The sequence below is a fragment of the Chenopodium album genome, chromosome 25 (assembly GCF_948465745.1).
Source record: "Chenopodium album chromosome 25, dcCheAlbu1.1, whole genome shotgun sequence".
Lineage (NCBI taxonomy): Eukaryota > Viridiplantae > Streptophyta > Magnoliopsida > Caryophyllales > Amaranthaceae > Chenopodium > Chenopodium album.
Window position 1 is genome coordinate 16,362,606 of NC_137858.1, and position 13,399 is coordinate 16,376,004.

General features: G+C 27.3%; 1 protein-coding gene across 1 annotated transcript; it reads left to right on the plus strand.

Annotated features, from left to right (window-relative positions):
- The first annotated feature begins 1,189 nt into the window (after window positions 1–1,189).
- LOC145615025 (agamous-like MADS-box protein AGL12) lies at window positions 1,190–12,059 on the plus strand. Its single transcript, XM_081670105.1, has 7 exons — window positions 1,190–1,652; window positions 8,625–8,715; window positions 9,559–9,620; window positions 10,333–10,432; window positions 10,854–10,895; window positions 11,514–11,555; window positions 11,772–12,059. The coding sequence occupies exons 1-7, from the start codon at window positions 1,471–1,473 to the stop codon at window positions 11,862–11,864; spliced, it is 612 nt and encodes a 203-aa protein (XP_081526231.1). The 5' UTR covers window positions 1,190–1,470; the 3' UTR covers window positions 11,865–12,059.
- The last annotated feature ends 1,340 nt before the right edge of the window (window positions 12,060–13,399 follow it).

The window sequence follows — 13,399 nt, forward strand, 5'->3', positions numbered from 1 at the left end:
ACCGGACCAGTCTTCGAGCTGTAACTCTCCCGAGGGACAAAAACACCCAGAACAAGAGGTAAGTGGGGTAGTGGAGTATTAAAAAATTGTTAAAGAAAGATAGTGGGGTTAATAGTTTATTGAAAAGTAATGAATGTGAGAGGAAAGATATAATAAAAAAGTAGTAGTGGGTTTGGGTGGGGACCATGAGAGGAGAGAGATATAATATTTTAATGTATTGTTTTGCCAAAAAAGGAAATGTATCACTTAAAAAAAATACGGCCGGAAATGAAAAATGTATCACTTAAAAAACACGGAGGGAGTATATATACTAATTAGTAAAGTAATCACCGGAGGGACACTTGGCATGATTTTGTGAAAAATTTTCCCTCCAAAAATGCTCTATTTTTTTTTAAAAAAAAAATTTCTATAAAAAAATTAAAATTCTTTTAAAGGATAGACATTAATAAATTCAACTTTTTTTTTATATAAAAAAAGTGTTACAAAAGTCATTTAATTTTTATTAACTTTAATTCAATTAACTATTACAGTATTATTAACAAATCATACTTTAATAAATCCGTGCATTGCAAGGGGCCAAAAACTAGTTATTAGTAACATTAAATTGTTTTCTAATCAATTTTTATAGACATCTTTCTTTTAAATTGACAAACGTATATAAGTTCACAATAAATATCCACACTCATCGTATCGTACGTACGTAGACATACGCCACAACACTCATGACATCGTCCGGGCTAAGCACTTGTGAGCTTGGAACATGGCAACAGTTGTAATATCCCTCCTTTAATTGGCTTTAATTTTGATGAATAACTTGTGATTCTTTGAAGATCATACCCCCCCTTTATCCGTACAAGTGTCTGCAATTTTAACAAAGAATAATAACCTTGAAAGACTGTCTAACATTCGCAAACCCACTGAACAATCAATTATATATGTCATTCCAAAGCATCAGAATATTTTAATTTTAAGCCATATTTAGCCACCTTGGAATAGCACTAAAAAAGTGATACTAAATTTTAATAAATAAATTCTCAAAATATTAGAATGAAATAAAATAAAATAAAATTGAGGGTAGTCCAACATAAAAAGTTACGTTAAAGAAAATAATAAAAGTATCATCCTATAATTATTTCTAAATGATTTTTAAAAAAAGTTGTACTTTTTTTTTTTTTTTTTGACAAAGAAAAAAGTTGTACTTGTATATATAGGAGGTCTCAATAGCTAAGAATGAAGAAAACAAACGCTTCATTTCAGAAGCAAAAACACACAAATTTACAAGCGGCAACTCCGAAGCTAGTTCAAACTAGTGGGGGGTTGTTTGCTATTAAGCATTCAAAAAACACACAAAAAATTTATTACTTTACAAAAAAATTTCATTGATCGAATATTAATTTGTTGGTTAATAATTTCTGAAGAACACGCGAGGAAAGGATACATACATAAATTTGGAGATCAAAGATTGATAGAATGGCGCGAGGAAAGGTGCAGCTGAAGCGGATAGTGAACCCGGTGCATAGGCAAGTGACGTTCTGCAAGAGGCGAGCAGGGTTGCTGAAGAAGGCTAAAGAGTTATCTGTTCTTTGTGATGCTGATATTGGGGTTATTGTTTTTTCACCTCAAGGCAAACTCTATGAACTTGCTACTAAAGGGTAAGTACGTACGTACACATTTTACATGTAACATCTTTAATTAGGTTTATTGGCTTGGGAGATAACTCAGGTCATTGTATGTATTTTTTATAAATATACTTTTATTATCTTTAGATCGATATTTTATGCATGAAAAGTAGTGCCTTTGAAATTTATTTTGCAAAACATCAAAATTCACTGTCCATTATTTAGTAATCTAAATTTTATGGTCCGTATTAGTTACAAGTGCTTAAATTTTCAAAAAAAAATGGAATTTTAGTTTTTAAGTTCTTAAAACTTCTTTGAAAGCTAACACACATTGTGGCACAAAGAAAACCATTAACTTAAAAATTGTAACATATATTTAGGTCGTTATATATTTTAAATAAAGGTGTTAGCAAATGTATTGAAAGATAGGAGATTTATCATTTTAAATTGTAAAAATATAGATATATATGTTGAAGATTAAATATTTATAATTTATAATATAAATTAACTTTCTCAACATATGATGTGTCATTTGGAGTTGTTTTAAAAGTTAAACTTTAATAAACAAGAGGTCATGGGTTCCATTAAGTAGAATATTTATTGAAGTTTATGATGAGATTGCCATATCTAATAAAGAGTTAGTGACCTATAAAATAATAGATATTGGTTATTGCAACATAGATATTTGTCTTAAGATTTGTTGGTTTCATGTTCCATATGACTAACTTTATCTTATTTAACAAAAAAAATTAAGTTTAGATAAAATAAATTTAGAGAAAATAATTTCAGAAAAAAATTAGTTCCCATAATACAAATAAATTATTTTAGAAAAAATAATTTCAAACAAAATAAATTGTTGGATGTACATGTACCACTGTAAGAACTAGCTGTCCACTTACTGCTACTATGATTAATAACGATAATAATAATTTTTTTTTGAAGGGATAATAATAATAATTTGCTAATAGTCTAATACAACAAATCTAGTACATAATTACAGATTTTTTTTCCCAACGTTCATTCACAGCCCTCCAAATTCCCATCCTTGCAATTCTAGCCCTTCTATTTTTTAATTTTTTTTTTTGATAAAAATAACCAATAACCACCATTTTTACTCATAATTACCCATATCACTCAATTAAAATATAGCCCTCTATTTAAAAATAATAATAATAATAAATCAGTAACCACTCTTTAATAACTATCATTTTTACTATTTTTTTCTCTTAAATATATATATACTACATATATCCCGTGTATGAGCACGTGTACACTCTAGTATTAGATAAAAAAATTTAAATGCATAACATACACTAATCACAAACGGTGGTCACGAACTCACGATTAGTCTCTCCAAGTATGGTTGAATTCTCAAAATAAAAATAAAAAAATAAAAAAATAAAAAATAAAATAAAATAAATAAAGTATTGTCCTTAAAATTTCTTACTCAGTAAAACATTTTTTTTGTTATGTAGAGCGAATTAATTTTCACAATCTATAGTAAAGTTATTTAAGAAAATAAAGTGTTTTTTATTATTTTTTTATTTTCTGACAAGAAGAAAAAGGATTTTATTAACAAAAGATAGTTAAACGGCACTTAAAAACAATGCAAAGGAAATCTATAAATCCAACACTAGTGCGAATCACCTTAAAACTAGTTATATCGTAAATTCGATCAACGATAGTCTTAATAAAAAAAATTCCATCCGAAGCAATACAATTAGTGAGTTAGCACTAATTCGGTTTGAGATCCACGGATAAATAGTCGTTTGGGTGAAAAAACATATCACATGGCCTTCTAAATACGTCCGAAGGTAATGAAACCCTAAATCTTTAATCTTTGGCAGATGAACAAACGAAGAAATTAAACCTTATAGGATAAACACCATTATAAAGATGTGATCCATTTATTGAAAGCAATCAAAAAGTTTTTTTGGGGCTTACCACCGATTAAAACACCGGTGGAAGCCCTTACAAAAATTTACAATTGAGACCAGAAGAAAAGAGATGAAAGAAAAAGATAGAAAAGGAAAAGGGTGAAGGAAAACCTTCAAAAAAAGCAAAAAAAAAATCTAGCAATGGAGGCTAGAAAAACCCTCCCAAGAGAACCTTAGAGGGAACCAAAAAACACTCCCAAAAAGAAAACCTGGCCTAAAGGGAACCATCCGAAAATTTAAGAAAATAAAGTTATCAAACTATCCTCCATGTTATCACAAACTCATCTATATACCTACACTAAAAACCTAAAGCTGAGTTTTTTTTTTTTGGAGGAAATTTTTCCTCCTAAACTCCACTTTTTTCTTTTTTTCTATATTTATTTTTATTTCATTATTTATTTATTTATGGCTGACTATCGAGTTACATTTATATAGAGGTTTTTAACTTCAATTACTACTTCATATTGATTTATAAAATTGAGCGTGACTCGGGCATTATCTAGTCCTATCAGGAAAAAAATATAAATCAGATTTTTTTTTAAAAAAAAATGATTTTTTGTATCAGTATTTGAAAAAAAAATAATAAAATAAAGTAAGTTCGGATAAAATAAAGTAAAATGAGTTCAGCAAAAATTAAATACTACATATGAAATAAATTTAGATAAAATAAATTAATTCTAGATAAAATAATTCCAGACAAAAGTGGAACCAAACTTAAAAACGGACCCTTAGGCTTGATTTGATCATTTTGATGAAAAAAGGTGATCAGCTCAAAAAAGTATAACCTTTGGCATTTTATTTCCTCCATTAATATTTTCTTTCAAAGACCCCTCTATTTATAAATACGTGCATCTCTTTTAAATTGAAAATATCCATCCATTATAAATATTCTTTTCACTCATTTTTTTTAAACTCTCGATCTTTGTTTGAATAAAATATTCTTTCATTAACTTTTATTTTTTTTTACCAATATAAGAAGTATTAAAATTTTTAACTTTACCATTTACACACTTAAAAATTCACTATAATATACTTATATTAAAATAAATAAAAAAATAAAAATACACTTAAATATACTTGTTTAAACATTGAACATATTTTGTGACTTTTGCTATTATATATCAATGGAGCTCCGTAAAAAACGATGCAAAGACATCTAAAATAATCTAGGAGCAGTTCGGAATGAAGCGATGCCATTAGTTTAGGGTTGTTTAATTCTTGTATTCAGAATTTATATCTCTTAAGGGATGATTGTAAGTGCCGAATGACTATTATTTAATGAAATCACCCCTCGTCCCTATTCCATTTAAAAAAAAACATCTTCGAACATATAGAAGTGATGCACTTAACAAAAGGCATGTTCTCATTGACTGAACTCAGTTGAACTGAACTAAATTGAACTGAACTAAACTGAACTGAACTGAAACAGAACTGAGCTGAGCTGAACTGAACTGAACTGAACCGAACTGAATATTTCATAAGAGAAGGAAATTAGGAGCTGAACTGAACTGAACTGAACTGAACTGAATATTTTATAAGAGAAGGAAATAAGGAGCTGAACTGAACTGAACTGAATTGAGCTGAACTGAACTGAACTGAATTTCGACGTAAGAGAACAGGCTCTTAAACTATGTTACGTAAGAGAAGAGGCCCTTAACTATGTTCTCAATTGCGCTTAATAAATAATTGAATCATATCTCTTTTGAATATCACTTTCATAATTTTTGATGTAAATTTTCACTATTATACTAAAGAAAATATTATTAAGTGAGATCTTATTAAAATTGTTAATATATCGTGTTTTCAATATATAATTTTTTTATATATATAATTTGTAACAACATACTATTAAATTATTCATAATCAAGTTTCTAATATTCATAATCAAATTAATACATTGAAAACCATGAACAAACAAAAAGCAAAATTGTACAAAGGGAGTAGAACGGGAAAACTTTCTAATTTTACGTGCCATTACACAAATTTTAGTTATTTTTGTTTTTTTTTATCCTATAAAAAAAATTACAACTTCAAAAACCTTTTTGGCCTTTTGGACTTATGGCTTCATTATATATCTTAAAAGTCTTCTAGATTATAGCATCAATTGGTCGTCACGTTTTTTAAATTGTTAAATTCTAGGTAGAGATATCTCAATGGAGAAACGATTGGGGGATTGATGAGAAAGAATATATTCTATATTTTTTATAAACTATTATGAGTACTATATAATTTTATACTTTGTTTTTTAATACATCATTACTCTATGTTCAATGCAAATTCTTATACTCCGCATGTGATAGCAATGCAACATAATCAATTAATGATGTGAACACTTTACATATAAGAAATAAAATTAATTGAGTAGTAGAGGTTTAACTTTTTTTTTAATAGGGTTATATTATTGGCATAGTGAAATTATCTATCAAACAAGTAAAGTTATTTTTTTTTATTGATTATCACAAATATAACGAGAAGAACAATAATGTCTTTAATAAATAACCTACAACATGTATAATTATAATAAAGATTTGTAAACCACATTTTTATTTAGAGATAGCATAACTTTTATAATCAAAACTATAACTATTTTGCATATATGACATAGCTCGCATCACTCCAACGCTTCAAACTTGACGCTAGCAGTGATGTTTTGATAGTAGGGTTGATGAAAAACCCTAAATCCATATAAATCCAAATTACCTCCCAACTATTTATTACAACCCTAAAAATAAAATTTTCATCCATATATAGGAATAAAAATCCTAAAAAATTAGAAAATATCTGGAAAATTAGGATAGACTTTTACAAATGGAGAGAAAAGCAAAACAAAGCAAAAAAACTATTATTAATTTAAAGAAAAAAGGGTCGCATAAAATTAGACTATTTTCATTTAAACGGTCAATAAAACAAAAACCTTAGAGGAGGGAGGAGAGAGAAGAGGGAGGCAACCTAGGCCTTGTTCACTTCACCTTAAAAAATTACTCGTGATATTTAGTAAAAGTAATTTTAGTTCTATAAAAATAATTTCATTTCAGCAAAAATAATTTCAGTTCAGTAAAATTCAGTAACATAAAAGAAGAAAAGTAACAGAAAATCAGTAGAAATAAATTCAGTTCAGCAAAAATAATTACACTTCACTAAAATTAATTTCATTCATAAAAATAATTTCAGTTCAGCAAAAATAATTTCAGTTCAGTAAAAATTATTTCATTTCAGCAAAAATAAGGTGAAATGAAGGGGACCTAACTCTTAATTTTTTAAGTCATAAGGCTTAAGGCCACAAGAAGAACGGTCATTGAAATGAACTAACAAAAGGTTACTTTTAAAAGAAAAAAAAATTATATTGATGTATGTTACTAGTATGATACATTACCTTAAATAAATTAAGGTTACCCTTAGAAATAAATGAATTTATTGATATGATGGATAAGTATATGTTACTATTAGGGTATAATAAGGTTACCCTTAATTTTTTTATTTTTTTTATTTTTTCCTTGTTGGAGTGTTCAATAAAATTAAAATCATGTATGTGTTGTAAAAAATAAATGGTGAGACAAAAAATGTATTCTAATTTAAATTACTTGAAATTCCGAAGATTTTATTTTTTGACATAGGTTTTAATTAATTATTTATTTTGTGATACAAGTTAAGAAATGAAATTGTTAGCTTATTATTATTATTATCATTATCATTTATCCATCTCACAAAAGTTGCCTCATTGTTATTTAATTTTATTTTATAAGAACATACTTTATTTTATTTGAACAAATATATTTTATTTCATTTGACCTAATTTATTTTATATGTACTTATTTTATTTTATATGAATTAATATGAACTTATTTATTTAAAATTTGTGAACTCATTTTGTCTAAAGTTATTATTTAAATGTATTTTCTCTGAAAATATATTATTTGATGTTATATTATTGAACTTATTTTTTAAGAGCTTATATTATCTAAAATTATCTTAACTTTTTCTAAATAAAGTAAAATAAGATGAAGCAAATAGACTTTAGTTCACAAGCATATCACTATCTCTTACTATTTGTTCTTCACTCCAAATACATATAAAGATCTCGTAAAAAAAAAAAGTACATATAAAGATAACACTACGTACCTACGGAATACTAATTACTCTTAATAATTTTTTTTTTAATTTTATTTATTTATTTTATTTTATTTTTGAAAAAGCTCTTACTTATTAGGTAGGCAGTTTTTTAGGGCCCAAATTTTGGGTTAGCCCGACCCAATCATTATTATGTATTTTTGGTAACTTAAAACTTAAGATTTAAATATAATACTAACTTGGCGTCTGTTCACAAAATCACGGGTTTGGAAACAAGTTTTTGGCATGAGCTTGGTTTTGGACTAAGACCCTGTTTACATCACCTTATTTTTACTTATTTAGACATGTTTTTAGACATGTTTTTTCTCACACACGTAACAGGGCCCCCCAAAATCAGGGCCCCATAATTTAAAAAAATAAAAATTATAACCTTACAAATTCACCTTTTTCCTCGTAAAAGACCATCATTTTCAAACTAAAACCTAAAAATTCATCTTTGATTATAAAGATATATTTGTGGATTTTGCTTCAAAAAATATTAAAAGGATGACACCCTTTAAATAAAAAGTTTTTGTTTGTTGTTTTATTGAATTGTTATTAAACTTATTACTATGAATATTTAAGCTCTATAATAATTTGTAGTACTGTACTTGAAAAAAAAGCTATTTTATAATAATAATAATTTTTAACCTTTTAAAATAGTCCTCTAAAATTGAAGGGCCCAATTTTAAAAGTTAGAACAGGGCCACCAAATTGTCGGAGACGGCCCTGAAGTACACAAAGAGAAATTCTAGAAGATTTTCAGGGGGGAAAAAATTTCACAAAAAGCTAATCAAAATATAATAACTACATTTATTTATTTAAACAGGGTTATACTCAAAACATAGAAGGTATGTAGAAAATAAACCAAGTATCCATAAATTTAAGCAAAAATTCTTATAAATTTATTACATATATTATTATTTGTTGTTAGTTGCTAACTAGTGTACATTTTATAAAGAACCATGCAAGGGCTGATTGAGAAGTACATGAAGTGCACAAGTGGTTTTCTCCCAGCTGAATGTGATAGTGTCACACAGAAGCACTTACTGGTATTGCACTTCTCCCATGCATTAACATACTACCTCCGTTAATTATTCTGTGTAACAAAGGATTATTTTATGTCTCACAAATAATACCCCTTTATTGCACATAATAATAACGGAGGTTGTAAAAATATTAATCTATGTTTTAATTATTATCTTTGAATGTATGTTTTAATATATGAACGTATTTTTTTCTTTCAAAAAGTATAATTCTTATCTCTCATATAAAGTATAAGTGCTTTTGAAATAATATTGGTCCATCAAGGTATTTTGATACAAAGTATAAGTGCTTTTGAAATAATATTAGTCCATCAAGGTATTTTGAAAATCTTCATTATTTCAAGTTATTTTTTAGCAAAAACTACTTTGCATAAATTTTCTAACTCTTTATCATTATTACAAAATTCATATGTAATCTATATATCTTTTTGAATGGATACATTACAAAATTAAAAATTGTTATAAAATTATGTCTTGGAATGAATTTACATATATAAAATTATAAACTAATTCAAAATTGCAATGGTTGCGTATAATACTATCATGCATGCACATAGTAAGTTGATTGAAGTAATGAAATTTGGTGAGTGGAGCATTTGGTTTGATGTACATTCAATTGCATGAGTTCTAAGAAAAATTATACCATAGTGTGTTTTATTGATATATAATGTATAACTTGTATATGATCAATTTTCTACATACATGGCTTTAATTTAAACTATTGTAATGCCATAATTAGATACTTGCATGTATTAGTTTTTCAGTTATACTTGTAGTGATAGAGAATATACACATAATATGCGCAGAAAAGTAACTCAGTCATTAATTATTTAGCGTTTTTTGGAATAGGAATCCAAGGATGAAGTCAACATGATGACACATGAGATCAAATTACTGGAGAAAGGGCTCTGGTACGGTATAAGAACCATCACCATAATATTTGTTTTAATTATTTGTTTATTATTGGACTAATTGTCTAAAATAAAGAAGAGGCAAGTAGCTAAATCCCTTTATTAATCCTTTTCAAAATCACAATTTTTTTTCCCTTTAATTGCATGTTATCAATGATAAAATGCTCGAGGTCTCACATGCTATGATGATCAAGCTAAGGATTTACTTAATTACGGGATAGGATCTTGTGATTTTGCAATTGGTCTTATGATGACTTAAGGGTGCATCGGATTTATTAGTAGGCTTAGGCCATATTATGTTCGCGTTTTGCATAGTCATAACTCATAAGTTTTATAAATTTTTAATAAAATAAGTTCAAACAAATTTGGTCAATTACTCGTACAAAATAAAGCTGCAATTAAACATACTACTAAGCATGGAGTACATAGGTTATTAGAAGATTATTATATAACATAATATCAACGTGGTTAAGGGACATGTGGTATAAACTTTATTTGATTAAACCAAGTCTATATAGAAGGAGAGTTTGGTCACATATTAAATGTTATTAATCTTCACATCATACTACTACGCATGTACGTAAACATATATACCATGCACTACGAAGTTTTAATACATCAATAGACATGCAATAGATCAATTTATTATATACATGAAATTCATGAGATTAATTTGCTACAAAAATGGGAAAAAAAATTGAGCTGGAAATAGGTCCATATTTGGAGGGGCAGAAGGAGCAATGACATTGGATGAACTGCATGCACTGGAAAAGCATCTCGAGTCGTGGATTTACCAAATTCGTGCTACTAAGGTGCTTTCTTTTTTTTTTTTTTTTTTCACTCTACTTTGTATTTCCTCTTACGGTATTTTTTTTTTTAGTTTTTTCGCACTAATAAAAATATAAAATATATCAATTCAGTACTTCCTCTATCCCACAAATATTGTATCATAACCCGTGTTTACATTATTAAAGGAAAGCGTTATAAAATTGAAATTTAAAGCCAATAAAATCACGGAGCTTCGGGCCCTATAGTACCATATATTTCATTCATTATTATAGTTTGTACGTTTGTAACTTTGTACCAAGTCGAGATTTTGTTTCCTCGCGTACCTACACCCATAGTTTGTGCCATTGTGGTCAATTACTTAAAAAAAAAATTTATGTAGTAATGAAAAAAGTACGTAGAATCTATAATTGGACCAAAATTAATTTACTCATTATCCAATTGCAGATGAAAATTATGTTTCAGGAGATTCAAGTTCTGAAGAACAAGGTTAGTTTGAATCGTCTAATTGAGCTTTTTTTTTCATCTAATTTGGCAATTGCGGTTCTTGGATTGTTTTTGCTTAATTTTGGGAAAGTTGTAGTTAGAATAGTTTTTTTAAAGGAAGAAATTAGGGACATATTATACTATAATTTAAATGCTACAATTTTTGAGAGGTTACTTATATGAGACCTGAGTGAGTTTTTTTAGGAGAGAGAGAATATTTTTTGCAAAGGATACCAATATGTTGGTATGTAAATTTAGCAACTCTAAAAGAAAGTTGCTAAGTTTAGATACTCAACTTTGAGTCTCATCATTAGAGGTAAACATTAAAAATAACTCATTTTGTTTCAATACTCAAAGTTGAGTCTCACCATTGGAGATGGTTTGATAGAGAAATTTTTTTTTTCAAAGACGCAAATTCAGGTTTAGCAAATTTTAAAAAAAGAAAAAAACATACGAACTATTGAACGATAACTTTTTTACCATGCATGGAAACTAAAAGGCTTTATTAAAATACTGCTTTACATTTGGTGCATTTTATTTTGTAACGGTACAAATCTTTTTACTTATACAATCCATTGTTTTCTTAATTTAATAGAAAATTTATTTGATTTGATTGTAAAGGAGGGTGTCCTGAGGGCTGCCAACAAGTATCTTCAACAAAAGGTTAGTGTACTAACAACACATTGCTTAATTTGATTTGGCTTAATTTGTCATCATTCCTTGACATTTTGCTTATAATAAATATTTTGGTCCTTCCGAATTTAATTATCATATTAGTAGTTCATACTGTATCATATTATAAGTATGACTATTAATTCTGAACAGAGGGAATTATTGATTTTGTTTACGATGTATAAACTTTTTCTTCCACACTTGCAGGTTGAGGAGCAACATGGGTTTTATAATGTTGAACCACTGACAACTAACATCCCATACACACTAACTATACCAAATGAAATATACCAATACTAGTTAGTGTACTAACAACATATATTTCTTTGTAGTTAATGAATAAAATTGAGATACAATTTGGCTCAATCGAATCTCTATGTATTATATCTCTCTCTTATGTAAGGTTTGAGATCATACTATTGAAACTTTGTGTCATGGTTTGCTTAGTGGTTGCTTGTATAATACACTGAATTATGGCATAAATTTATGTATTGTCACCAATGTGCTTGGTATGGTTTTATTTAAAATTTTATTTAGTTATGTAAACCCCACTTCCCCTTCCAAAACTAGTTTAAGCAATGTTTTTAGATCAAAACGCCTTAATATTATACTCTTGTTGGTGTATATCATTATTTACTTTATTTTATTAAAGGATTAATTTTGACATCTTACATCGAATTATTAGTTTATTATATATATATATATATATATACTTCGAACATAGTACATACTACCTCGGTTTTATATTTTTGCAACTTTGGAATATTTTATATCTTACAAATAGTACCTCAAAGTTGCAAAAAAATGAAACGGAAATAGAATTTATTTCAATATCAACTCAATCATACATTAAAAAAAGAAATGAAGTTCACGTACAAATGCACCAAACTAAGGGCATGCTCTCATTGACTGAAATAAGATGAACTGAATTGAACTGAATATTTTATAAGAGAAGGAAATTAGGAACTAAACTGGATTGAACTGAACTGAAAATAATCGTATGAGAACAGGCCCTAAAAACAAGCTACTAGATTGCTCAATCTTACAACGACAACAACAAAACCTAGTCCCAAAACGATTTGGTGTTGACTAACATAAATCATCATAAGGAATCATACGATATAAAGAAAAGGACATAACAAGATAACCATTTGAAATTAAAAAAAGAGAATAGAATGAGAAAGAGGAAGAGCATCCAAGAAAAATTAAGGGAGTTTTAAAAGAGAACCAAGAATAAGATTTAAGAAAGTTTTCAAGGAATGGTTAAAACGTTGGAGTAAAAAACGTAAAGATTTGAGAATTCTTTAGCAAAGGAAATTAATACATTTCGCAAACACAAACTTTTTAAAAAATCGAGTTTACAATAATTATTGTACATCCATTATAAAGATCTCTCAAAGTGATTAAAAGTTACCCTTAAAATGAATGAAAATTACTCAAATATGTATAAAAGTAACCCAATTCAAATGAAAATAATATACGCTTTATTGGTAAAGAATGACATTTTAAATGACTAAAATTCAATTCTTAGTGATTGGAAGTAATTTTATTACCCTTATAAAACTTTTCTTGTTCTATTTATATATATATAAAAAAAATCATTTTATGTTCAAAGTTACCCAAAAAAGCTAGGGCAAAAAGTTACCTTAAATAATTGGCTTAAAGTTACCTTAAATAATTGGCTTAAAGTTACCCTTATATTGCTCGATGTACACTAATATTAGTGTAAACCGGATGTATACAAAAGTTTTTGTTTTACAAAATATTAGTGGGATAAATAATAAACTGAAACACTAAAATAAATTTAGAGAGAGTATATATATATATATATATAT